The sequence below is a fragment of the Leucoraja erinacea genome, chromosome 6, assembly GCF_028641065.1.
Source record: "Leucoraja erinacea ecotype New England chromosome 6, Leri_hhj_1, whole genome shotgun sequence".
NCBI classification, from domain to species: Eukaryota; Metazoa; Chordata; class Chondrichthyes; order Rajiformes; family Rajidae; genus Leucoraja; species Leucoraja erinaceus.
In genome coordinates this window covers 23,077,759-23,100,536 of record NC_073382.1, presented here as the reverse complement: position 1 = coordinate 23,100,536, position 22,778 = coordinate 23,077,759, and the positions used below count along the sequence as shown (strand labels likewise).

The 22,778-nt window shown below is 44.1% G+C and overlaps 2 protein-coding genes across 8 annotated transcripts in view; one reads left to right on the top strand and one right to left on the bottom strand.

Annotated features, from left to right (window-relative positions):
* The window catches only part of bora (bora aurora kinase A activator), a 30,327-nt gene extending 28,829 nt beyond the window's left edge, over positions 1 to 1,498 (bottom strand). The window contains exon 1 of one of the 6 annotated variants that reach the window (XM_055636710.1): positions 1,396 to 1,498. The gene's annotated coding sequence lies outside the window, so the exon portion shown is untranslated. Of the gene's footprint in view, positions 1 to 70; positions 91 to 1,374 lie in introns of those variants that run through there. The other 5 variants (XM_055636711.1, XM_055636707.1, XM_055636709.1 and 2 more) reach the window with 5 other exon arrangements.
* Positions 1,499 to 1,562: 64 nt separating this feature from the next.
* mzt1 (mitotic spindle organizing protein 1) lies at positions 1,563 to 21,583 on the top strand. 2 transcript variants are annotated; one of them, XM_055636704.1, is made up of 3 exons: positions 1,563 to 1,773; positions 16,246 to 16,391; positions 19,064 to 21,583. In XM_055636704.1, the coding sequence occupies exons 1-3, from the start codon at positions 1,728 to 1,730 to the stop codon at positions 19,085 to 19,087; spliced, it is 216 nt and encodes a 71-aa protein (XP_055492679.1). In that variant the 5' UTR covers positions 1,563 to 1,727; the 3' UTR covers positions 19,088 to 21,583. The 2 variants fall into 2 exon arrangements, with proteins under 2 accessions (XP_055492679.1, XP_055492678.1); XM_055636703.1 differs by lacking the exon at positions 1,563 to 1,773 and adding an exon at positions 4,726 to 4,783.
* Positions 21,584 to 22,778: the final 1,195 nt, after the last annotated feature.

The window sequence follows — 22,778 nt, the reverse complement described above, 5'->3', positions numbered from 1 at the left end:
CCCCTCCTGTACCCCCTCACCCACACCTCCTGTACCCCTCACCCACACCTCCTGTACCCCTCACCCACACCTCCTGTACCCCTCACCCTCCTGTACCCCTCACCCACACCTCCTGTACCCCTCACCCACACCTCCTCCCGTACCCCTCGCCCACACCTCCCGTACCCCTCACCCACACCTCCCGTACCCCTCACCCACACCTCCTGTACCCCTCACCCACACCTCCTGTACCCCCACCCACACCTCCTGTACCCCTCACCCACACCTCCTGTACCCCTCACCCACACCTCCTGTACCCCTCACCCACACCTCCTGTACCCCTCACCCACACCTCCTGTACCCCTCACCACCCTCCTGTACCCCTCACCCACACCTCCTGTACCCCTCACCCACACCTCCTGTACCCCTCACCCACACCTCCTGTACCCCTCACCCTCCTGTACCCCCTCACCCACACCTCCTGTACCCCTCACCCACCCTCACCCACACCTCCTGTACCCCTCACCCACACCTCCTGTACCCCTCACCCACACCTCCTGTACCCCTCACCCACACCTCCTGTACCCCTCACCCACACCTCCTGTGTACCCTCACCTCCCCCCTCACCTGTACCCCTCACCCACACCTCCTGTACCCCTCACCCCCACCTCCTGTACCCCTCACCACACCTCCTGTACCCCTCACCCACACCTCCTGTACCCCTCACCCCCCCCTCACCCACACCTCCTGTACCCCCACACCTCCTGTACCCCCCACACACCTCCTGTACCCCCACCCCCTCCTGTACCCCCACCCCCACCTCCTGTACCCCTCACCCCACCTCCTGTACCCCTCACCCACACCTCCTGTACCCCTCACCCACACCTCCTGTACCCCTCACCCTCCTGTACCCCCTCACCCACACCTCCTGTACCCCTCACCCACACCTCCTGTACCCTCACCCACACCTCCTGTACCCCTCACCCCCACACCTCCTGTACCCCTCACACACACCTCCTGTACCCCTCACCCACACCTCCTGTACCCCTCACCCCCTCACCCCTCACCTCCTGTACCCCTCACCCCACCCTCCTGTACCCCTCACCACCCCCCTCCTCACCCCCCACCTCCTGTACCCCTCACACACCTCCTGTACCCCTCACCCACACCTCCTGTACCCCTCACACCCCCCTCCACCCCCACCTCCTGTACCCCTCACACCCTCCTGTACCCCTCACCCACACCTCCTGTACCCCTCACCCCACCCCCTCACCCACACCTCCTGTACCCCTCACCCCACACCTCCTGTACCCCACACCTCCTGTACCCCACACCTCCTGTACCCCACACCTCCTGTACCCCTCACCCACACCCTCCTGTACCCCTCACCCACACCCTCCTGTACGCCTCCTTCACCCTCACAGCCGCTCTCAGGTCGTTAGAGTCCAAACTCCCTTCAACGCGGCGACAGCCAATCAGCGCCGCCCCTGAGCGCGGCCAATCAAATTCAAACCTTGGCCGAACCGCCGCCCTCGCAACAAACTTTATTGGAAGTAAACAGCCGGACAATCTTAGCTTAGCTCCTCCCCGCTGCCGCCGCCGCCGCTGTCCCGCCGGCCGGAGACAACCCGACCCTCATGTTGCCTCCCCCGGAGTGTCTTGGCTGAGAAGGTTTGAGCCAAAGATACGACATCTAGTGTATTTGGTTTGAGCCGCTCGAGTCTGTGAGCGGGCGAGAGGGCTGAGCGATGGCGAATGCGGCGAATCTGAACGCGGTGCGGGAGACGATGGACGGTGAGTGAGTGAGTGCGTCTCCTTCAGGCAGCAGCGGCGGCGGCGGCGGCCCGGACACTCGCGTCTCTCGGCGCCGGCCGTCCAGTCTCCTATGGCCCGGGAAACGCTACTTCGGCGCCTGGAAACGGGCTGGAGATCATCGAAAGCGCGCAGGGTGGGACGGAGGGGCTGTTGTGGGGGCAGTGAGGGATGCACCACCATCAAATGTGTCGCTCCCCCTCTCCCCCAACACCAGTCTCTCCCCCAACTCAATCTGGCCCCCATGGCGAATCTCCCCGAAACTCCACGCTCTCCGGGAGACGACTGGACCACCTCTGAGTGAGTGAGTGCGTCTCCTTCAACAGCAATCTCGGCCCCAACTCGCAATCTCTCCGCCAACTCCAGTCTCCTATCCCCAAACACCACTACTCCCCCAACTCCACCTCTGGAGATCATCGAAAGCGCGCCTCTCCCCCAACTCCACCTCTCCCCCAACAGTGACCTCTGCCCCAACTCAAACCTCTCCCCAACTCCACCTCTCCCCCAACTCCACCTCTCCCCCAACTCCACCTCTCCCCCAATTCAATCTCTCCCCCTTACTCCCTCTTCCTGAGCTGACGTGATCAGCTGGCGCTGCTCTGCAAAACCCGGGACCTGTCACAGTGGTGAACGACAGACAACATGGGGGGGACTGACTGGTGAAGGATACGGTGGAGGATATATGTAACGATATGTAACGAGCTGTTCCTTCTTAAACACTATCAGAGAAGGTCGTTGAGGCGGGTGTAACATAACCACTTTTAAAGGGCACGTGGACAGGTACATGGACGAGAAAGGTTTAGAGGCATATGGGCCATTGGTAGACAGATGGGACTAATGTAGACGGGGCATCGTATTCAGCATAACTATGGAAGCCCAGTTGGATCTTAGATTATACTTAACAACGTTAAGGATTCATGAATGAAATCATGTTGCAGCCAGTGTGTAGGAAAGAACTGCAGATGCTGGTTTAAATCGAAGGTAAACACAAAATACTGAAGTAACTCAGCAGGCCAGGCTGCATCTCTGGAGAGGAGGAATGGGTGACGTTTCGGGTTGAGACCCTTCTTCAGACTGATGTTGTAGCCACATTGTTTTGCAAGATGTGTGTTGTTTAATGACAAAAATAGGGAAAGCTAGTAGTCAGTGTGTGAGGCAGGAGGCAGAGAAGGGTAGCACTCGGACCCAAAATGTAGGGGAGAAAGAAGAAAAAGATAATAAACAGCGAATCAGAGGGGGTTGGTTTCTTAAATGTGTATATTTTTAAATACTAGGAGCGTTGTAAGAAAGGTGGATGAGCTTAGAGCCTGGATTGACACTTGGAAGTATGATGTTGTGGCGATCAGTGAAACATGGTTGCAGGGGGGCTGTGATTGGAAACTAAATATTCCAGGATTTCATTGCTTCAGGTGTGATAGAATTGGTGGGGCAAGAGTGGAGGTGTTGCATTGCTTGTCAGGGAAGATATTACAGCAGTGCTTTGGCAGGATAGTTTAGAGGGCTGGTCTAGGGAGGCTATTTGGGTGGAACTGAAAATGGGAAAGGTGTAGCAACACTTATAGGGGTGTATTATAGACCGCCTAATGGGGAGCGAGAATTGGAAGAGCAAATATGTAAGGAAATCACAGATATTAGTAGTAAGCACAAGGTAGTGATTGTGGAAGATTTCAATTTTCCACACATAGACTGGGAAACACATTCTGTAAATGGGCTGGATGGTTTGGAGTTTGTAAAAATGTGTGCAGGATAGTTTTTTGCAGCAATACATAGAGGTACCTACTAGAGAAGGGGCAGTGGTGGACCTCCTGTTAGGAAATGAGACAGGTCAGGTGGCAGAGGTATGTGTTGGGGAAAACTTCGGGTCCAGTGATCACAATACCATTAGTTTCAATATAATTATGGAGAGGGTCAGAACTGGACCTAGGGTTGAGATTTTTGATTGGAGAAAGGCTAACTCTGAGGAGATGTGAAAGGATTTAAAAGGAGTGAATTGGGACATTTTGTTTTATGGGAAGGATGTGGAAGAGAAATGGAGGACATTTAAAGGTGAAATTTTAAGAGTACAGAATCTTTTTGTCCCTGTTCGGTTGAAAGGAAATAGTAAAAATTGGAAAGAGCCATGGTTTTCAAGGGAAATTGGACTTCTTTCGGAAAAAGAGAGAGATCTACAATAATTATAGGCAGCATGGAGTAAATGAGGTGCATGAGGAGTATAAAGAATGTAAAAAGAATCTTAAGAAAGAAATTAGAAAAGCTAAAAGAAGATATGAGGTTTCTTTGGCAAGTAGCGTGAAAGTAAATCCAAAGGGTTTCTACTGCTATATTAATAGCAAAAGGATAACGAGGGATAAAATTGGTCCAGAGCGGATAGAGTGGTTAGAGTGGACAGCTATCTGCAGAGCCAAAAGAGATGGGGGAGATATTGAACCATTTATTTTCTTCGGTATTCACCAAGGAGAAGGATATTGAATTATGTGAGGTAAGGGAAACAAGTATAGTAGCTATGGAAACTATGAGATTCAAAGAAGAGGAAGTACTGACACTTTTGAATAAAAGTGGATAAGTCTTCAGGTCCTGACAGGATATTCCCTGGGACATTGAGGGAAGTTAGTGTAGAAATAGCAGGGGCTATGACAGAAATATTTCAAATGTCATTAGACACGGGAATAGTGCCGGAGGATTGGCTTTCTGCGCATGTTTTTCCATTGTTTAAAAAGGGTTCTAAGAGTAAACCTAGCAATTATAGACCTGTTAGTTTGACGTCAGTGGTGGGCAAATTAATGGAAAGGTTACTTAGAGATAATATATATAAGCATCTGGATAAACAGGGTCTGATTAGGAACAGTCAACGTGGATTTGTGCCTGGAAGGTCATGTTTGACTAATCTTCTTGAATTTTTTTAAAAGGTTACTCGGGAAATTGATGAGGGTAAAGCAGTGGATGTTGTCTATGTGGACTTCAGTAAAGCGTTTGACAAGGTTGCTCATGGAAGGTTGGTTAAGAAGGTTCAATTGGTGGGTATTAATGTTGGAGTAGCAAGATAGATTCAACAGTGGCTGAATGGGAGATGCCAGAGAGTAATGGCGCATGGCTGTTTGTCAGGTTGGAGGCCGGTGACTAGTGGGGTGCCACAGGGATCTGTGTTGGGTCCACTGTTGTTTATCATGTACATCAATGATCTGGATGATGGTGTGGTAAATTGGATTAGTAAGTGTGTAGATGATACTAAGATAGGTGGTGTTGTGGATAATGACGTAGATTTTCAAAGTCTACAGAGAGATTTAGGCCATTTGGAAGAGTGGACTGAAAGATGGCAGATGGAGTTTAATGCTGATAAGTGTGAGGTGCTACATCTTGGCAGGACAAATCAAAATAGGACGTACATGGTAAATGGTAGTGAGTTGAAGAATGCAGTTGAACAGAGGGATCTAGGAATAACTGTGCACAGTTCCCTGAAGATGGAATCTCATGTAGATAGGGTGGTAAAGAAAGCTTTTGGTGATGGCCTTTATAAATCAGAGCATTGAGTATAGAAGTTGGGATGTAATGTTAAAATTGTACAAGGCATTGGTGAGGAAGGGTCTGGAGTATGGTGTACAATTTTGGTCGCCTAGTTATAGGAAGGATGTCAACAAAATAGAGAGAGTACAGAGGAGATTTACTAGAATGTTGCCTAGGTTTCAGCAACTAAGTTACAGAGAAAGGTTGAACAAGTTAGGTCTTTATTCTTTGGAGCGCAGAAGGTTAAGGGGGGACTTGATAGAGGTTTTTAAAATGATGAGAGGGATAGACAGAGTTGACGTGGATAAGCTTTTCCCATTGAGAGTAGAGAAGATTCAAACAAGAGGACATGACTTGAGAATTAAGGGACAGAAGTTTAGGGGTAACATGAGGGGGAACTTCTTTACTCAGAGAGTGGTAGCTGTGTGGACTGAGCTTCCAGTGGAAGTGGTGGAGTCAGGTTCGATTTTATCATTTAAAAATAAATTGGATAGGGTATATGGATGGGAAAGGAATGGAGGGTTATGGTCTGAGTGCAGGTAGATGGGACTAGGGGAGAATAAGTGTTTGGCACGGACTAGAAGGGCCGAGATGGCCTGTTTCCGTGTTGTAATTGTTATATGGTTATATATGGTTATAAATCCATGCTGACTCGGAACGATCCTGTTACTGCTATCCAAATGTGCTGCTATTTCATCTTTTATAATTGACTCCAGCATCTTCCCCGCCACTGATGAGATGCTAACCGGTCTATAATTCCCTGTTTTCTCTCTCCCTCATTTCTTTAAAAAGTGGGATAACATTAGCGACCCTCCAATCCACAGGAACTGATCCTGAATCTATAGAACATTGGAAAATGATCACCAATGCGACCACTGTTTCTAGAGCCACTTCCTAAAGTACCCTGGGATGCAGACCATCAGGCCCGGGGGATTTATCAGCCTTCTGCCCCATCAGTCTACCCAACACCATTTCTTGCCTAATGTGAATTTCCTTCACTTCCTCTGTCACTCAAGATCCTCTGGCCACTAGTACATCCGGGAGATTGTTTGTGTCCTCCTTAGTGACGACAGACCCAAAGTACCTGTTCAACTCATCTGTCATTTCCTTGTTCCCCATAATAAATTCACCTGTTTCTGTCTTCAAGGGACCCACATTTGTCTTAACTATTTTTTTCCGCTTCACATACCTAAAGAAGCTTTTACTATCCTCCTTTATATTCTTCGCTAGCTTACCTTCGTACCTCATATTTTCTCCCCGTATTGCCTTTTTAGTTATATTCTATTGGGTCCGGGTGGGCGGCACGACTCACGTCGCAGCGGCATCTGCAGTCCGTCTGTCTTGTTTTATTTTTTATCTCGTTTAAATGTAGTTACAGTGGGTTTTTTTTAACTGAGTATGTGTGGGGGGGGGGTTTGGTGGGGGAAACTTTTAAATCCTTTCCCTTTGTGGAGAACCCAACCTTTTCTTTGTCGGGTCTCCGTTGTCGTTGGGGCCTAGCACCGTGGGTGGCCTCCAACCGGAACGACCTGGGACTCCAGTCGCGGAGCCTGCAGGCTTACCCACCATCGCGGAGCTGGCCGAGTTCGGAGCGGGAGGAGCTGTGGTGGCGAGCTGCTGCGGCCCGACCCCGGAGATTCGGAGGCTCCAACCGCAGGTCTGGTGGACAGTGACACTGGGAGCCCGCGGGTCCCTGGTGGGAGACCGCTTTTCGGGGATTCCGCAACGGCGACTTTTCCCGCCCGAGTTGCGGGGTTGAAAAGTACCTGGAGCAGGGCCTTACATCGCCTGGCACGGCTTTAACGGCCATGGGACTTGCTAGCGCCCGCCGGGGGCTCCAACACCAAGACCCGGAGCGCGGCCTTGCATCGCCCGGCGCGGCTTTAATGGCCGCGGGGCCCTTACCATCGCCCGCCGGGGACTTTGACTCTGACATCGGGAGGAGTGCAGGGGAGAGATAAGACGTTGCCTTCCATCACAGTGAGGAGGAGATTCACTGTGATGGATGTTTGTGTAAATTGTGTTGTGTCTTGGTTCTTTTTCTTGTGTGTATGACTGCAGAAACCAAATTTCGTTTGAACCTTAAGAGGTTCAAATGATAACAAATAAATTGTATTGTATTGTATTGCTCTTTAAAAGTTTCCCAATCCTCTTGCTGCCCACTCATCCTTGCTATGTTATACTTCTCTTTTATTTTTATACTGTCCTTGACTTCCCTTGACAGCCACGGTTGCATCTTATTCTGCTTAGAATATTTCTTCTTCTTCGGAATGAACTGATCCTGCACCTTCTGTATTATTCCCAGAAATATCTTCCATTGTTCCACTGTCATCCCTGCTAGGGTCTCTTTCCAGTCAACTTTGGCCAGCTCCTCCCTCATGCCTCCATAGTCCCCTTTGCTCAACTGTAATACTGACACTTCTGATTTTCCCTTCTCCCTCTCAAATTGGAGATTAAAACTTATATTATGATCACTATCTCTTAATGGCTCCTTCACCTTGAGTCCCCTTATCAAATCCAGTTCATTACACAAAACTAAATCCAGAATTGCTTTCTCCCTGGTAGACTCCAGTACAAGCTGCTCTAACAATCCATCTTGAAGGCACTCCACAAGCTCTCTTTCTTGCGGTCCAGTACCAACCTGATTTACCTTGTAAACCAAGTTTACCTTGTACTTTGGATCTGTCTTCACTAAGGAAAACAAGTCCATTGTAGTGCAAGAGATAGTGTTATCTTGCTGGGGTTGGATTAGAGGTGATAGATGTTGGTTCAAGACCTGATGGTTAAAGGAAAGTAGCTGTTCCTGAACCTGGTGGTGTGGGACTTCAGGTTTCTGGAACAACATTGGTTGCAAAGATCAAAAATTGAGTAAATGCTTATGTGAGAGAGAGGATAGGTTGTGGTGGTATGGGGTGGGGGTGTTGAGAGTGGGAAAGTGACTTGTGATTGCTGGCCTAGACCCTAGACCCAATGTAGACAATTGGCTGCCTTCTTTGCGATGTAAACATGATCAATAAATTACTAAATTAATTAATGTGATGAGTTAATTGGGCATGTGCTCTGATGTTTAGAATAATGAAAGATGTACTGGAATATAAACAATCCTGCATCATCATGGATGTTGTGAGAATGTTTGAGATTTTTTTGCTAAAGGGGCATAGTTTCACACAAAGGGTCAGGAGGGAATGGTGAAGGAATTAGCAACACATCTAATTTACTGGTTTCTCTTGGAATGTCCTTCAGATGAGATTCTGTGGTATTTTTGTAAAGGGTTCAATGAGGTACTGCAGTGCACATGGTGCTCAGATAAATTTAGCCATGTGATATAGATAACATGAGAATTAATATTAAGATATGAAGCAGTGCCTATCAAGCACGCTGTGTTGAACTTCTAAGATGGTGTAGTAGTACTCATCATGCTCCTTTAATATTGTAGGTAATGATAAAGTTTTAAAGGATTGCTGAGAGTTAAGATAATATTTGCATCTTTCTAATATGCCTTGGTATTTACAAAATCAGTTTATTAACATATACACTAGGGTACAATGAAATTTATTGCGCACATGGAGCTACTATGTATGTATATGTATCTATACAGAAATGATCAATACAATGGCATGGGAAAAATACGAGAATGGTCCAAGATTGTGGAGTGAAAACATCTTAAGTAATTGAAAATAATTTTAAAGTACAATAATAGTATAACCAATGAGGTAAAGTTATGAGTACGACAATGTCTTCAGGAATGCAGTGACAGATGATTGTTCACAAATCTGATAGCAATGAGAAGAAGCATTTTCATAATCTTGCCATCCATGCCTTCAAGCTCTTCTATCTTCTCTCAGAAGGCAAAGGAGAGAAAAGAGAACAGTCAGAGTGGCAGCCGGCCAGGAATCCCAGGATGGTTTGGAGTTTGACAGCTATTTGAATGAATTTTTTCAGTCATTATATTTCATGATATTTTTTATAGTTTCATTATATTTTTATCTGAGGATAAAATGGGTTGCAAAGCACATTGAGTGTTCTAAGATTGTCTAATGCTCTTTATAAATGTTACTTGGTCACCCTTGCAAGATGGGAAGTGGGCAATATAATGCTGGCTTCCAACAGGCCCCTCCCTGATAATAACCAGATCACCAAGAAGAACTTCCAGTTTTTTTTTTAAGTAAAGGTGATAAATCATTTATGTTTACCTACGAGGATAAGTGGGGTGCTCTATTTGATATCTCTTCAGAGATTGCAGTACTATCAGCCAAGATTTTGTGCTGAAGGCGCCAGTCTGGGACCTGAACCATTTGATTGGGGTGAGAGTGTTGGGTCGAAACATAACTGACATGTACTTTGTAAACACATCAAATGGAAACAGCATATGGAATTTTCTAATCCATCATAATACATAATGTATACAAAACCTGCTGCAGAAGCTGGTTTACAAAAAAAGGCACAAAGTGCTGGAGTATCTGTGGGCCAGGCAGCATCTCTGGAAAATGAGGATAGATGATGTTTCAGACTCTGAAGAAAGTTCCTAATCTGAAACGACACCTATGCATGTCTTTCTTTTTCAATACATAATCCCACAGCTCTTTGTGGGTTTCCAGGGAATGCACACTCCTTGGCAGTGCTATATCTTTTCTGATATGTATTTAGATTGTATTTGGTTTCAGCTGAAACTGCCTTCCCCAACTGATTCAGTTACCTGCTTACTTAAGGTCTATCTTGCCTCATCCAGAATTGTGGAGAAAGAGAAAGGTGAAGCAGACTTTGATTTCACAAGCTGCTAAAATGTAAATTGTGTAATTTTGATGCTCTAGCCATGCAGTTAAAACATTATATACCATCTCACACACTTGGCCCTTACCATTGACATTTCTGAACAATGCCATTTGATGCACAACCTTTTATCCGAAGATCCAAATATTGAAAAGCTCCGAATAGCGGACGTTTTTTCGGTCCTTGAAGAAAGATCCTTGAAGACATTCACCGAGGATCAACTATGGAGTTAAGCGGACATGTTTTGTCGCGCCGAGGGCGGCCCGCAGAGGTGACAGCGGAACCTCCGGTCAGTCCTCGAAGAACGGGGAACTAAATCCCCATTCATAAAAGAGAAGGTGAGGGTATATAGCGCAGGAGGGTTAATAATTGACAATCTGCTGCTGCCTGCCCGCTGAGTTAAAAAGTTCCCACGGTAGACTCGCGATACACAGTGTATCGTGAGTCTTGCATGGGAACTTTTTATCTCAGCGGGCAGGCAGCAGCAGATTGTCGCTCCCTTCAGTTTCACCCCACCTACACCCCTCTGCTTCCCGGCCATGTGTGTGACCCCTTCCCTCCCCTCTCCAGCTCCCCGCCCATTGCACCGGTGCGGGGGCTTTGCACTGTCTTCACGTCGGCGATGCCAGCAGGTCCGTGCCAGTCACCGGAGACGTCGGGACCAATGGGACATCGACCACCGGGCCCACCGCAAGCACGGAGAACCCAGAGACCCACAGCCAACAGCAACTCCAGCCCAGCCCCACTCCAACTCCAGAGGAACCCGGGTTGCGGATGACGGGGCGCAGCTCGGGCTGTGGGCGAACTGCCACTTGTCGCCGTAGCGGCCCATCGGGGAGCGGGTTCCTGTTGGTCCTGAAGTCTCCGGCCACCCCCCTGTACAGGAGCTGAGACTGGGAACTGTACCGCCCTTGCAGGAGAGTGGGGTTGTTTGCAGTTGCAGAGGGAGGGGGCAAGGGCGGTACAGTTCCCAGTCTCAGCTCCAGTCCAGGGGGGTGGCCGGAGACATCAGGACCAACGGGACACCGACCCCCAGGCCCACTGCAAGCACGGAGATCCCAGAGACCGCCTAAGGGCATGTAGCCCCGCTAGGGTGACATGAGTGCGAGAGGTGATTCAATGCTGCGGTCACATTTACAAATTCAGGAATTCATTCAACACACTGCATTTCATACAAATATTTATTCTGCAAGAAAAAACTACATTGAAGACTCAAACTCGTGACCGAGTAACTGCCGGGATCGAGGCGCAAACTCGCGACCCTGCGGATATGAGCCGAGCACTCTACCACTGAGTCAGCCGTTAAAATCTACGCTAAAAATCTTCCATTCCGAATGCCGAAAATTCCGAATTACGAAAAGTGTCTGGTCCCAAGGCTTTCGGATAAAAGGTTGTGCACCTGTATAAATTCATTTACAGAATAAATTACTCTAAAAATGTGTTATTGTGGCCTTGACAAACATAAGGGTTAGCACTACACGCTACTAATCCCAGTTGTGCAGACACTGGTATCGTTGTCTCGTTGTAGGACATTGATCATCTTTTAATCTGGATTTTTAACTTAAGTATTGTGGATTTTTGTTAAATATAAATTATGATGTTTTTATGTGATATACCATGATTTTATATATATTTATGATATTTGATATGCAATGCATTTTTAATGTAATGTTGCCCCTTGTCTGGACCTTGAATCCGTAATAAAGTATTATTATTATTATTATTAGTTAATTCAGGAAAAAGTCTTGAAATCTTTCTCAAATTCTTGACCTTACAATTTGAGCCAGTGACCATGCCCTCCACATCCTCACTCTTATCTTGTACCCGAGTATGGTTCTTCACCGTCAAAGAGCAATTGGTGAAAGTTATTAAGAGATCCTTCACCAGCGTCAGTACCCTAGCCTAGCTAAAGTTTGACTGCAAGTGCAGGGTGAGTAGGATCTATTTGGGGGTAGCGAAGGGGTGGTCAATCTGTTTACATGGTTTGCTTATTTTTGTGTTATAGTTTTTAACATCCTTTAGTAAGTAAAAGTAAGTATCCCAAAGTAAGTAAAAAAGTAAACATCAGCAGTAAGTATTTTGTTACTTGTTATCATCTAAGAGGAGTATCTGTAGTAGCTTCCTACCTTGATAACCGTGTGGTCTGTTTCCTTCAATTAGAGTCATTTCTATATATATAAACTGATTGAATTTTCTGTCAGATTTGGGCTATGTTTATATATTTTGCAACAATTTTCAAATTGATCCCACTCCTAATCATGTATCTCTCTAGATTTAGTATAAGAAGCTTTTTTTTTAAATTAGAATTAAAATGTATTACTTGTACACAAATTTCTTGGATGTTAAACCACTCTACTTGAAATACTTAATCAAAAATATGCCATCTCTTCTATGTCAGCCTACTAAATATGGACCCAAAATAAGGCCTGATGTTTTGTTTCACGAACAAACTTAAACTCTGGTTCTAACGCTCTCCTGAATGGTAATTAATTTCTGTCACTGCTGATATTGGTTGACGCCAAACCTCCAAGGCATGGGTAGGAATTATTTGGCAATGAATAGATGCATTAATAATTTGCATCTAGCTTTCACCTAGTATTATTCATTGCTAACCATAATATTAATAATGTTGGTCCTGTTACTTGTTTGGCAGCAGAACTTTATAAAACAAATCAAAGTGACTAATTGAGCAGTGTTTTGAGCTGGTCTTTAATAGACATTGAATCCATTAATCAGAATATGTTATTTTCATAATTGCCCTTTATCTGTCCTGAATAAAACATTTGATATGGCATGACCTTTCCAGAAACCTGTATCCAACTCTCCGATGGCAAGACTGTCTGTTTCATAAAATACTGCCCAATCATTTGAAACTTTAAATTACTTTAGGATTATTTGATTCGCACAGATAATAATGCTTAATTTTTTTATGTGCTTGACATGGCTTTCCGCAAGTCATAAAGGCTCGGGAATCTCATTTGCTGCAAGCACTTTGATAAAAATGTCAGTGTAGATTATTTGTGTATAGAAACCAAAATTAATTAATCTAAAATTGCCTACCATATTTGACAAATGCTGCAGGTTACGTCCTGCATATACCCAGATATTATATGTTGAACGTGTTTACAGGTGCATCACTAAATTGTCTTTCAGTTTCTTGTTCTTTATTTTGAACCCATCACCCAAATCGGCTGAAGCTTTCAACTGTCAATGGTTGGATCATGCTAATCCTAAATATGAGTTGCCTCAAACTTCCACTCCACATGAATCCAATCGCTGCACTACCCACCCTTGCTTCCACATTAACTATCTGCAGAACACAGATTGTCTCAAAGTCCTCGTTTTTTGACATTTTAGGTTTTCAAATACATTTTCAAATCTTTCTTCATAGGAAGCAAATTAAAAAAGCGAGCAATCAATTAATTAGAACATTAATTAAAGTATCATCTTCAATTTTTCATCCAGATTGATGACTCCATACAAGTGAATGCCAAGCTACATGTGCCAGTTATTCCTGACATTTAGCTGAGGTACCAAATACATAAGTGTATTCAACTCAATATGACTGACCTAGACATAATGATGAGATCAGAAGTAGAGAGAATAAATGTGCCAACATCAAGAAGACTACCAATGTGCATAGATCCTTGAAAGTGGCATCACATATAGGGCGATCAATAATGTTTTTGGCACATTGGCCTTCATCAGTCAGAGTATTGAGCACAGAAGTAGGCAGGTCATGTTGCTTTTGTATAAGACATTGGTGAGACCACATTTGGAATATAGTGCTCAGTTTTGTGTGCCATGTTATATGAAGGATGTCGTCAAGTTGGAAAAGGTGCAGAGAAGATTTGCAAGTATGTTGCCAAGAGTCAAGGGCCTGAGCTATAGTGGAGAGGTTAAGCAGGCTGGGACTTTATTCCTTGGAGCACAGGGGGATGAGGAGTGATCTTATAGAGTACAAGATTGTGAGAGGAATAGATCGAGTAAATGCACAGTCTTTTGCCCAGAATGGGGGAATCGAGAACCAGAGGACAGAAGATGAGGGGGGGGAAAGATTTAATAGGAACCTGAGGGGTGACTTATTTACACAATGGGTGGAGGGTGTATGGAACGAGCTGCCGGAGGAGGTCGTTGAGGCAGGTACTATTATTACAGTTAAGAGGCATTTGGACAGGTATATGGACAAATTGAGAGGTTTATGAGCCAAGCACAGGCAGGTGGTTACTAGTGCAGATGGGGCATGTTGGTCATTGTGGGCAACTTGGGCCAAAGAGCCTGTTTCTGTGCTATATGATTCGATGAAGAACACTATACAAACTAACAGGACTGCAAAGCCTCAGGTGGGCAGTGCTTTGCAAAAGTAGTTATAGATGCTGTTTCTGAAGAACAAAATTGAGCCATGTATTATTAGCATTCATAAATGGTTCAATAACTTTTGTGAACATAGATCAAAGGAAACTCTTAATTAATTGAAAAAGAGATAAACTTCAGCTCGCTTCAGTTTGAAGAAGGATCCCAACACAAAACATCACGTATCGATGTTCTCCAGAGATGCTGCCTGACGTGTTTAATTACTAAAGCGCTTTGTCTCTTTTTTTTAAACCAGCATCTGCAGTTCTTTGTTTCTCCATTAACTGCACTGCATCCATAAAGAAAAGATGCATGGCCTTGTTCCTAATTTCTTTAGTCACTTCTTTCCTGCGACTAATAATTAAAATTTGAATAATGTTACTCTACAGTCCCTCTTGATCGCAGAAATGCAAATAATCAGGTAGGTGTTTGTAAAGAAGTTCTATATTTTTGAATTATTGCTTCTTTTAAATCTTTTAATCATATCTTTCGAGGACTTGTCCTTTGAACACCAATGTATTAATTCTGACACCTAATACTTCATCTATCTGCGATATCATATCTCTATAATTATAAAACTCTGATCTTGGGTGTGTGTGTGTCTATAATCACATCTTCTCGAAAAAACGACGCGCTAACGGTTAATTTTTTACGTTCCGGCAGAGATTTATCCCGTGGAGTCAGAAATCTCCTCCCCCCCCCCGAAACTGGTGTGTTGGTGTGTTCAATGGTGTGTTACTATTGAAATTACTGTTGTAATTGTGGCACTCAGAATGGATTATGAACATTTCTAATTGCAATTTGGGCAGGTAAAATTAACCTTTTTACATTTAAATGAAATAACTACATTTAACCTCTGACTTGAATCCTTGCTGATTTTATTTACTCATTAGTATTTTAAATGGCATCCACAAGTATCTATTTTGTATTCTTGGTTGGTAAATTATGCATGAACAATTGTGTGTGAACCTGAACAGGTGCATTTCAAAACTTGAAATTTCAAACAGTTAGTTGAATTCCATTGACATTTCTGTGGATTTAAAAACCCACTAGACCAAGGGGGACGCGTTGGATCCAGTCCACTCAACATGCGGGTGGGGAGGTGTAGGCGGCGGTGTCACACACACACACACACACACACACACACACACACACACACACACACACACACACACACACACACACACACACACACACACACACACACACACAATATATATAAATATTAATCCGCTCCTTTTACCGCATCCCTCGCCCTATCCACTCACGCATAACCCCCTGATGGACAGGCGGGGCTAGAGAGGGGGGGTGGGGAGGGGGGGGGGTTGAGCGGGAGGGGGTTAGAGATTTGGGGGAGGGCGCGGCGTCACAGGGGAGGGCTGGTTCCCGAACGCAATCCTCCACCACTCACCCATAGGTCCCAATATTCACCATTCCCTCCTCGTGTTTTCGAGGAGATGTGAATCACAGCCGAACACACACACACACACACACACACACACACACACACACACACACACACACACACACACACACACACACACACACACACACACACACACACACATACAAATACACAAATAAATACACCACATCCAATATCAGAGTTTTATAATTATAGAAATAGTATTGCCCTGGTGTCCTGACCCCAAAAGATAAAGATAATGACATGATTATGAGACCTCATCGTGTGTGAGATTCTACTGACTTTTTTTTCAATTCAATGGTGTTTATTTTTGGATCACCTGATGATTTTGAATTTACCTTAAAAATGCAAGTGTCTTATTTGTCAAATATCTTTAAAAAACTTTTTTTTTTTTGCTTTCCCAGTCCTGCTTGAAATTTCAAGATTGCTGAATACTGGTCTTGACATGGAATCCCTCTCAATTTGTGTCCGTCTTTGTGAACAAGGAATCAATCCTGAAGCCTTGGCATCAGTTATTAAAGAACTGCGCAAGGCTACCGAATCACTCAAAGTAAGAAACAATTGTGTGCAATAAGCAGTCTGAATTTTGCAGCAGGAAAAGCGACGTGATCCTGTATGCTTATAATTGGTTTCTCCTGTCTAAAGCGCTCTTAGCCTAGTGTAGATCTAATGCTTAAAAAGTTACAGCTGGTATTTAGTGTTGCCAAAGCACATACAATGGTTGTGCGTTCTTCTCCACCTGAAAATTATAGAATATATAGTGTGTTCTTATAGAAACTTACAAAATTCTTAAGGGGTTGGACAGGCTAGATGCAGGAAGATTATTCCCGATGTTGGAGAAGTCCAGAACTAGGGGTCACAGTTTAAGGATAAGAGGGAAGTCTTTTAGAACCGAGATGAGAAAATCATTTTTTACACAGTTGTGAATCTGTGGAATTCTCTGCCACAGGTATTTGAGGCCAGTTCATTGGCTATATTTAAGAGGGAGTTAGATGTGGCCCTTGTGGCTAAAGGGTTCAGGGGGTATGAAGAGAAGGCAGGGATGGGATACTGAGTTGGATGATCAGCCATGATCATATCAAATGGCGGTGCAGGCTCGAAGGGCCGAATGGCCTACTCCTGCACCTATTTTCTATGTTTCTATGAAAATGGGTTACCTCGACCTTCCAGTGATCTTTTGCTCAAGGATAATCTGCATTTGGAATTCCACGTGATGGACCCTATATAGAAAAGAGAATAAGCAAAGGAACTATGGATCATTTCCGACATATCCCTACCGTTTCTAGACCTCACTATCTCCGTCGCAGGTGACAGACTAACATCTCCTATAAAACCACTGACTCCCATGGCTATCTGGACTACACTTCTTCCCACCCTGCTTCCTTTAAGGACTCTATCCCCTACTCCCAATTCCTTTGTTTACGCCGCATCTGCACCCAGGATGAGGTGTTCCAAACCAGGGCATCGGAGATGTCCTCATTCTTTAGGGAATGGGGGTTCCCCTCTTCTACTATAGATGAGGCTGTCACCAGGGTCTCTTCTATACCCCATAACTCTGCTCTCACTCCCCATCTCCCCCCGCCCCACTCATAACTAGGGTAGAATCCCCCTTGTCCTCACCTTCCACCCTACCAGCTGTCACATACAACAAAAATATCCTCTGACATTTTCGCCACTTCCAACGGGATCCCACCACTGGCCACATCTTCCCATCTCCTCCTCTTTCGGCTTTCCGTAGAGACCGCTCCCTCTGTAACTCCCTGGTCAATTTGTCCCTTCCCACCCAAACCACCCCCACACCTGGCACTATCCCTTGCAACTGCAGGAAATGCTACACTTGCCACTTTACCCCCCCCCCCCCCCCCCCACACTCCATCCAAGTACCCAAGCAGTCTTTCCAGGTGCGGCAGAGGTTCACCTGCACCTCCTCCAACCTCATCTATTGCATCCGCTGCTCTAGGTATCAGCTGCTCTACATCGGTGAGACCAAGCGTAGGCTTGGCGATCGCTTCGCCCAACACCCCAGTTCGGTTCGCAATAACCAACCTGATCCCATGGTGGCTTAGCACTTCAACTCCCCCTCCAATTCCAAATCTGACCTTTCAGTCCTGGGCATCCTCCATGGCCAGAGTGAGGCCCACTGTAAATTGGAGGAGCAGCACCTCATATTTCGCTTGGGTAGTTTACACCCCAGCGGTATGAACATTGGCTTCTCCAATTTTAGGTAGTCCCTGCTTTCTCCTTCTTTCCCCTCCCCATCCTAGCTCTCCCACAGCCCACTGTCTCCCCCTTTCCTTTCTACTTCCGGCCCCCACCCCCACATCAGTCTGAAGAAGGGCCTCGACCCGAAACGTTGCCTATATCCTTCGCTCCATAGATGCTGCCTCACCCGCTGAGTTTCTATAGCATTTTTCTCTACCACAGAAACCCTGGGATTGATTTAATGAATTAAGGAATTTGCTAGTTTAGCAAATACATATACTGTTCTATACACGTTTAAATTATTTTTGTTACATGCCAAATTATATCCTTGAGCTCCAGTGTCTTAAAGTAACTAAGGAAGACATGATTACTATTTTGCAATTGTATGTAAGGAGGTGGTTTAAACAGATTATTTGGTTAATACTGAAATTTAGCTTTAGACGTTTGGATATTGCATTGGAAAACCTGAAGCATATAGCTTTGCAATTAAATATTTAAAAACGGGTTGAGTTGCATATAAGATGGCAGCATAGTATGCATCAATGGAAACAAACCTTTTAGATGGGTGATGTTCGTGGTTGATTTCAACAAAATGTTCTGTAACGGGAGTTAACACTTATTTAAACTTGGAGATGACATGAAGTAAAGAATAGAGGTCAAACTTCAAAAGGCTAATCTTAGCAAATTATTTTAGAGTAGCATCAGGTGCAAAGTATTTACATAGGTTTGTGAACAGAGCTTAATGGAAGATATAATCAAAGTGTTCAAAATTGATACCATCTGCTAGCCAATGAATGTAGTGAGTACTTGGTATCTATTTCTAAACTTCACATGAATAAAGTCTGTTTCTCTTTGATCTGAATTCATTAAAGAAATACTGCAACTTCAGAAACACTAACTTAACCTGTGTGAGAATTGGCATACCAGCTGCAATTTAAAAAAAATATGGGTCATAAAGTAATGTCAAAATACCACACCTCAGACCCTGTACTCAATTTAGGCATTATTTTTCCTTCCTAGACTACAGAGAATATGACTGGTTGACATCCTCTTGGTGATGAAGCTTTCTGCGGAGGGTATCTACGCTAGGTCACACCGAAAATCATTGTCATGAATGAACATACAAAGTTGGCAAAAACATAGTTTTGTACAATAGCAGATAGGAATGATTGTTACTCCAGGTTAAATTATGTAAATTGTGGAGTAATTTATTGATGCTGACATGCAAACACTTGTTAAATAGAACCACACTGAATTTAACGTGTTTTAAATGTATTGCTTATTGTGGATTGTTTTCAGGGGATGCTTGTTTAAAAAATAACGGTGTTAAAACACCAACCTCTTACAGGGGGAGAAGTTCCTAAACCGGATTCAGTATATTTTAAGTTTCATTATGTGACTGGAAGTGCCAATTTGCATTTGACCAGAGCTGATATGAATTGTAATTATGCTTTCTCATGCATCTTCTCTACTGAAAGAAAGTTTAAAAATATATTTCTTATTCAAGGCATGTAATGGCAATACTAATATAGATTTTACTGAAGCTGCCACTTTACGAGCTTTTTTATTGTACTACACATCAGCTAAATCATAATTGGAATGCAATTGTTGTTGTATATTAAAACGTGATTTATTGTGCCTCTCCCTCCAGAATTATAAACAATACAATCACAATCAGCTGAAAATAAGCAATTCTAACATTTAATTTAGAAAATGTGTGCTGTTCTGGACTGTTAGTTGCTAATACAATGATTTATATCAGGTTATAATTTCAAAATCCAGATTGTGTTATTTGATCTAAAGTTTTAGGGACTGTTGATTGTTGATACTAAGAAGCTAATAACATTGACAGTGTGTTAGATTTGTGATTGGTATTTTTTTTTAATTTAAATTTTGTTACATTACATAGAAATGCTTCCTATTCTTGAATTTTGGGTGCATTTTTCTAAGAATTAAAGTTCTGGTGAAAAATATGGTACAAGACTTAGTTTAATAATAGAAGTAAAAGTGATACAATTTATTGTAAATGCATTCATTATGTTGCTTGATTTATAGTTAGTTTACTCTGTTGTTGATCTCAAATGTAAAGCAAATATAAAAATGGTTTCAAAGGTGAACCTTTGTTCATTCCATATGTACATGCCTGTGGAAATATGCAAAAGCAACAAGGTTGTCTTTAATTTCCCCAGTATTGAATGGAGTATCCTTAGTAAGAGGAACTGAGATGGGGCACAAATGTCAAATACCTCCAGGGTGACTTCAAGAAACAGTGGAGATAGTGAAATTGGGGAAGGAGTCATTTCATTGAGAAACAAGTCTAACCAAGTGCGTGAGGTTTTAGTATGAGAGCATTTTGGCAATAGTGATCACAACTCTTAAGTTTTATGGTAGTTGTGCATAAGAATAAATCTGGACCGTGGAGTGCTGGTGTTGGAATGCAGATTACAACAGTCTTAGGCAGGAAAGCTGGAGAGAGCAGCTTGAAACGACTGTTATTGGACAAGTTCACATCGTGACACAACTTAAACCAACAACTGATCAGATTTCAGGTCTGGCATGTGAGGATGACATAGATAGCAAGGAACTTTATATGATGGGTGATTTAGTCTAAAAGAGAAAGGACATGTATGTAAGGGTTTGGAAGCTGAAATTGTACAGAACCTTAAAGCAATATAAAGAAAACAGGAAAGATCTCAAATAACGAATCAAGAGGGTTCAAAGAGACCATGAAATTTGTGCGTATAAAAATACCGAGGCATTTTATGCGTAAATTATAAAGATGGTAGCTAGGTAAATAGGATTCAAAATTGGCTTGTCCTTAGAAAGCAAAGGATAGTATGAAGTGGTGTTTCACTGATTAGAAGTCTGTGATTAGGGAGTATAGGGATCGCCTGTTTATAATAAAAAAACATAATTTCGACAAAAATCTAGATGAGGTGATTAAGATTGCACACAACATAAAAAATGGTGAGTTGTGGATTGTGAAGAAGGTTGTCAGGATACAGAATAATATAAATCAGTTATCGATTATGGGTGGAGAAATGGCAGATGGGAGTTTAATCGAGACAACTTAGGGAGGTAAGGAATATATACTGTAAATGACTGCAGCATAACAGCACAGATGTGCAGATGGATCTTGGGATGCACATTTTCATTGTTCCCTCATGGTGACAACACAAGCAAGCCTTCAGACAAGGCACTGAGTACAAAAGTCAGGATGTCATGCTGCAGCTGGTTAGGTCACATTGTGAATATCGTGTGCAGTTCTGGTCACCACATTGCAAGAAGGTTATGGAGGTTTGGTAGAGGTTGCAAAAGAGGGTTAAGAGGATGCTGCCTGAACTAGAGGGTATTAGCCAAAGGGAAGTTGGGCAAATTTGGATTGTTTCTTCTACAGTGCGAGGCTGAAGGGAGACCTAATACAAGTTTCTAAAGTTATAAGAGGCATGAATATGGTTGCTAGATGGTCCTTTTTTCCCGAGGATACAAATTTTAAATACAAAAAGGCATAGATTCAATGTGAGAGTGGGTAAGTTGAAAGGAGTATGAGTTGAGTTTTATTTCACAGTGTGGATAGGAATCTGGGCTGCTTTGCTGGGGTGGAGGTAGAAGCAGAAATAATAATGATGTTTAAGAGGTATTTAGACAGGCAGAGAATGGAAGGATATGATACACAAAAAAGCTGGAGAAACTCAGCGGGTGCAGCAGTATCTATGGAGCGAAGGAAATAGGCAACGTTTCGGGCCAAAACCCTTCTTCAGGCTGATGGGCGGTGTGGGGGGGGCGGGAAGAAGAAAGGAAAAAGGAGGAGGAGCCCGAAGGCTGGGGGATGGGAGGAGACAGCAGGAGGGCTGAGGAAGGGAAGGAGACAGCAAGGACTAACAAAATTGGGGGAATTCAATGTTCATGCCCCCAGGATGCAGACTCCCCAAGCGGAATATGAGGTGCTGTTCCTCCAATTTCCATGGCTCGCTGTGGCCATGGAGGAGACCCAGGACAACACACACACACACACAGTGTGTGTGTGTTTGTTTGGCAGAGTCTGAGGGGAGAAGCACTGGCATAAAGAGCGTGCGAACGCGCGGACAGACGGACAAAATCAACGATCATAGAGCGGAATATGTGACATTTCGGGTCGAGACCCTTCTTCAGACTGACAGTCAAGGGAAAGGGAAACGGGAGATATCGGCATATCTTCCATTCATTTGTCCTTGGTACCCTCTATATCTCTTGTTCCTCTTTCCCCCGACTCAGTCTGAAGAAGGGTCTCGACTCGAAATGTTGCCTTTTCTGCTCTATGATCGGTGCTTTTGTTCGTCTGTCTGCTTGTTCGCTCGCCCTTGGATTAAGTAGGGCAGGGTAAAGCTGCGAATTCATGTGCAGGATGTGTTTACGAGAGAGAGAAGAGAGAGAGAGACATCCCGACACTTGCACATCTCCGTTTATTCCCCCTTCACAGTTTTCTAAAACAAAGTGTCTGAAGAAGGGTCTCGGCCCGAAACGCCACCCATTCATTCTCTCCAGAGATGCTGCCTGTCCCGCTGAGTAAATCCAGCATTTTGTGTCTACCTTCTTTCTAAAAACACAAACCCTGGTCCCGCAATGTTTTAAAACACACAAAAAAAAAATGTTTTTTGCCCCCCTCCTTTTTCTCTGTCACCCCTGTCTCTTCTGAAGCTCCTATATCCCGGAACTTTGAGCTGCAAGTCGTGCCTCTCCCTTAACCAGATTTCAG

What these genes read in the sequence shown, in the direction of transcription:
- mzt1 (XM_055636703.1), top strand. Translation starts at nt 4,732, where the DNA reads ATGTTGTCTATGTGGACTTCAGTAAAGCGTTTGACAAGGTTGCTCATG. An exon ending in GACAAGGTTGCTCATGGAAG is followed by an intron (nt 4,784 to 16,245) that starts GTTGGTTAAGAA and finishes TTGCTTTCCCAG; the next exon opens with TCCTGCTTGAAATTTCAAGA. An exon ending in AGGCTACCGAATCACTCAAA is followed by an intron (nt 16,392 to 19,063) that starts GTAAGAAACAAT and finishes TTTCCTTCCTAG; the next exon opens with ACTACAGAGAATATGACTGG.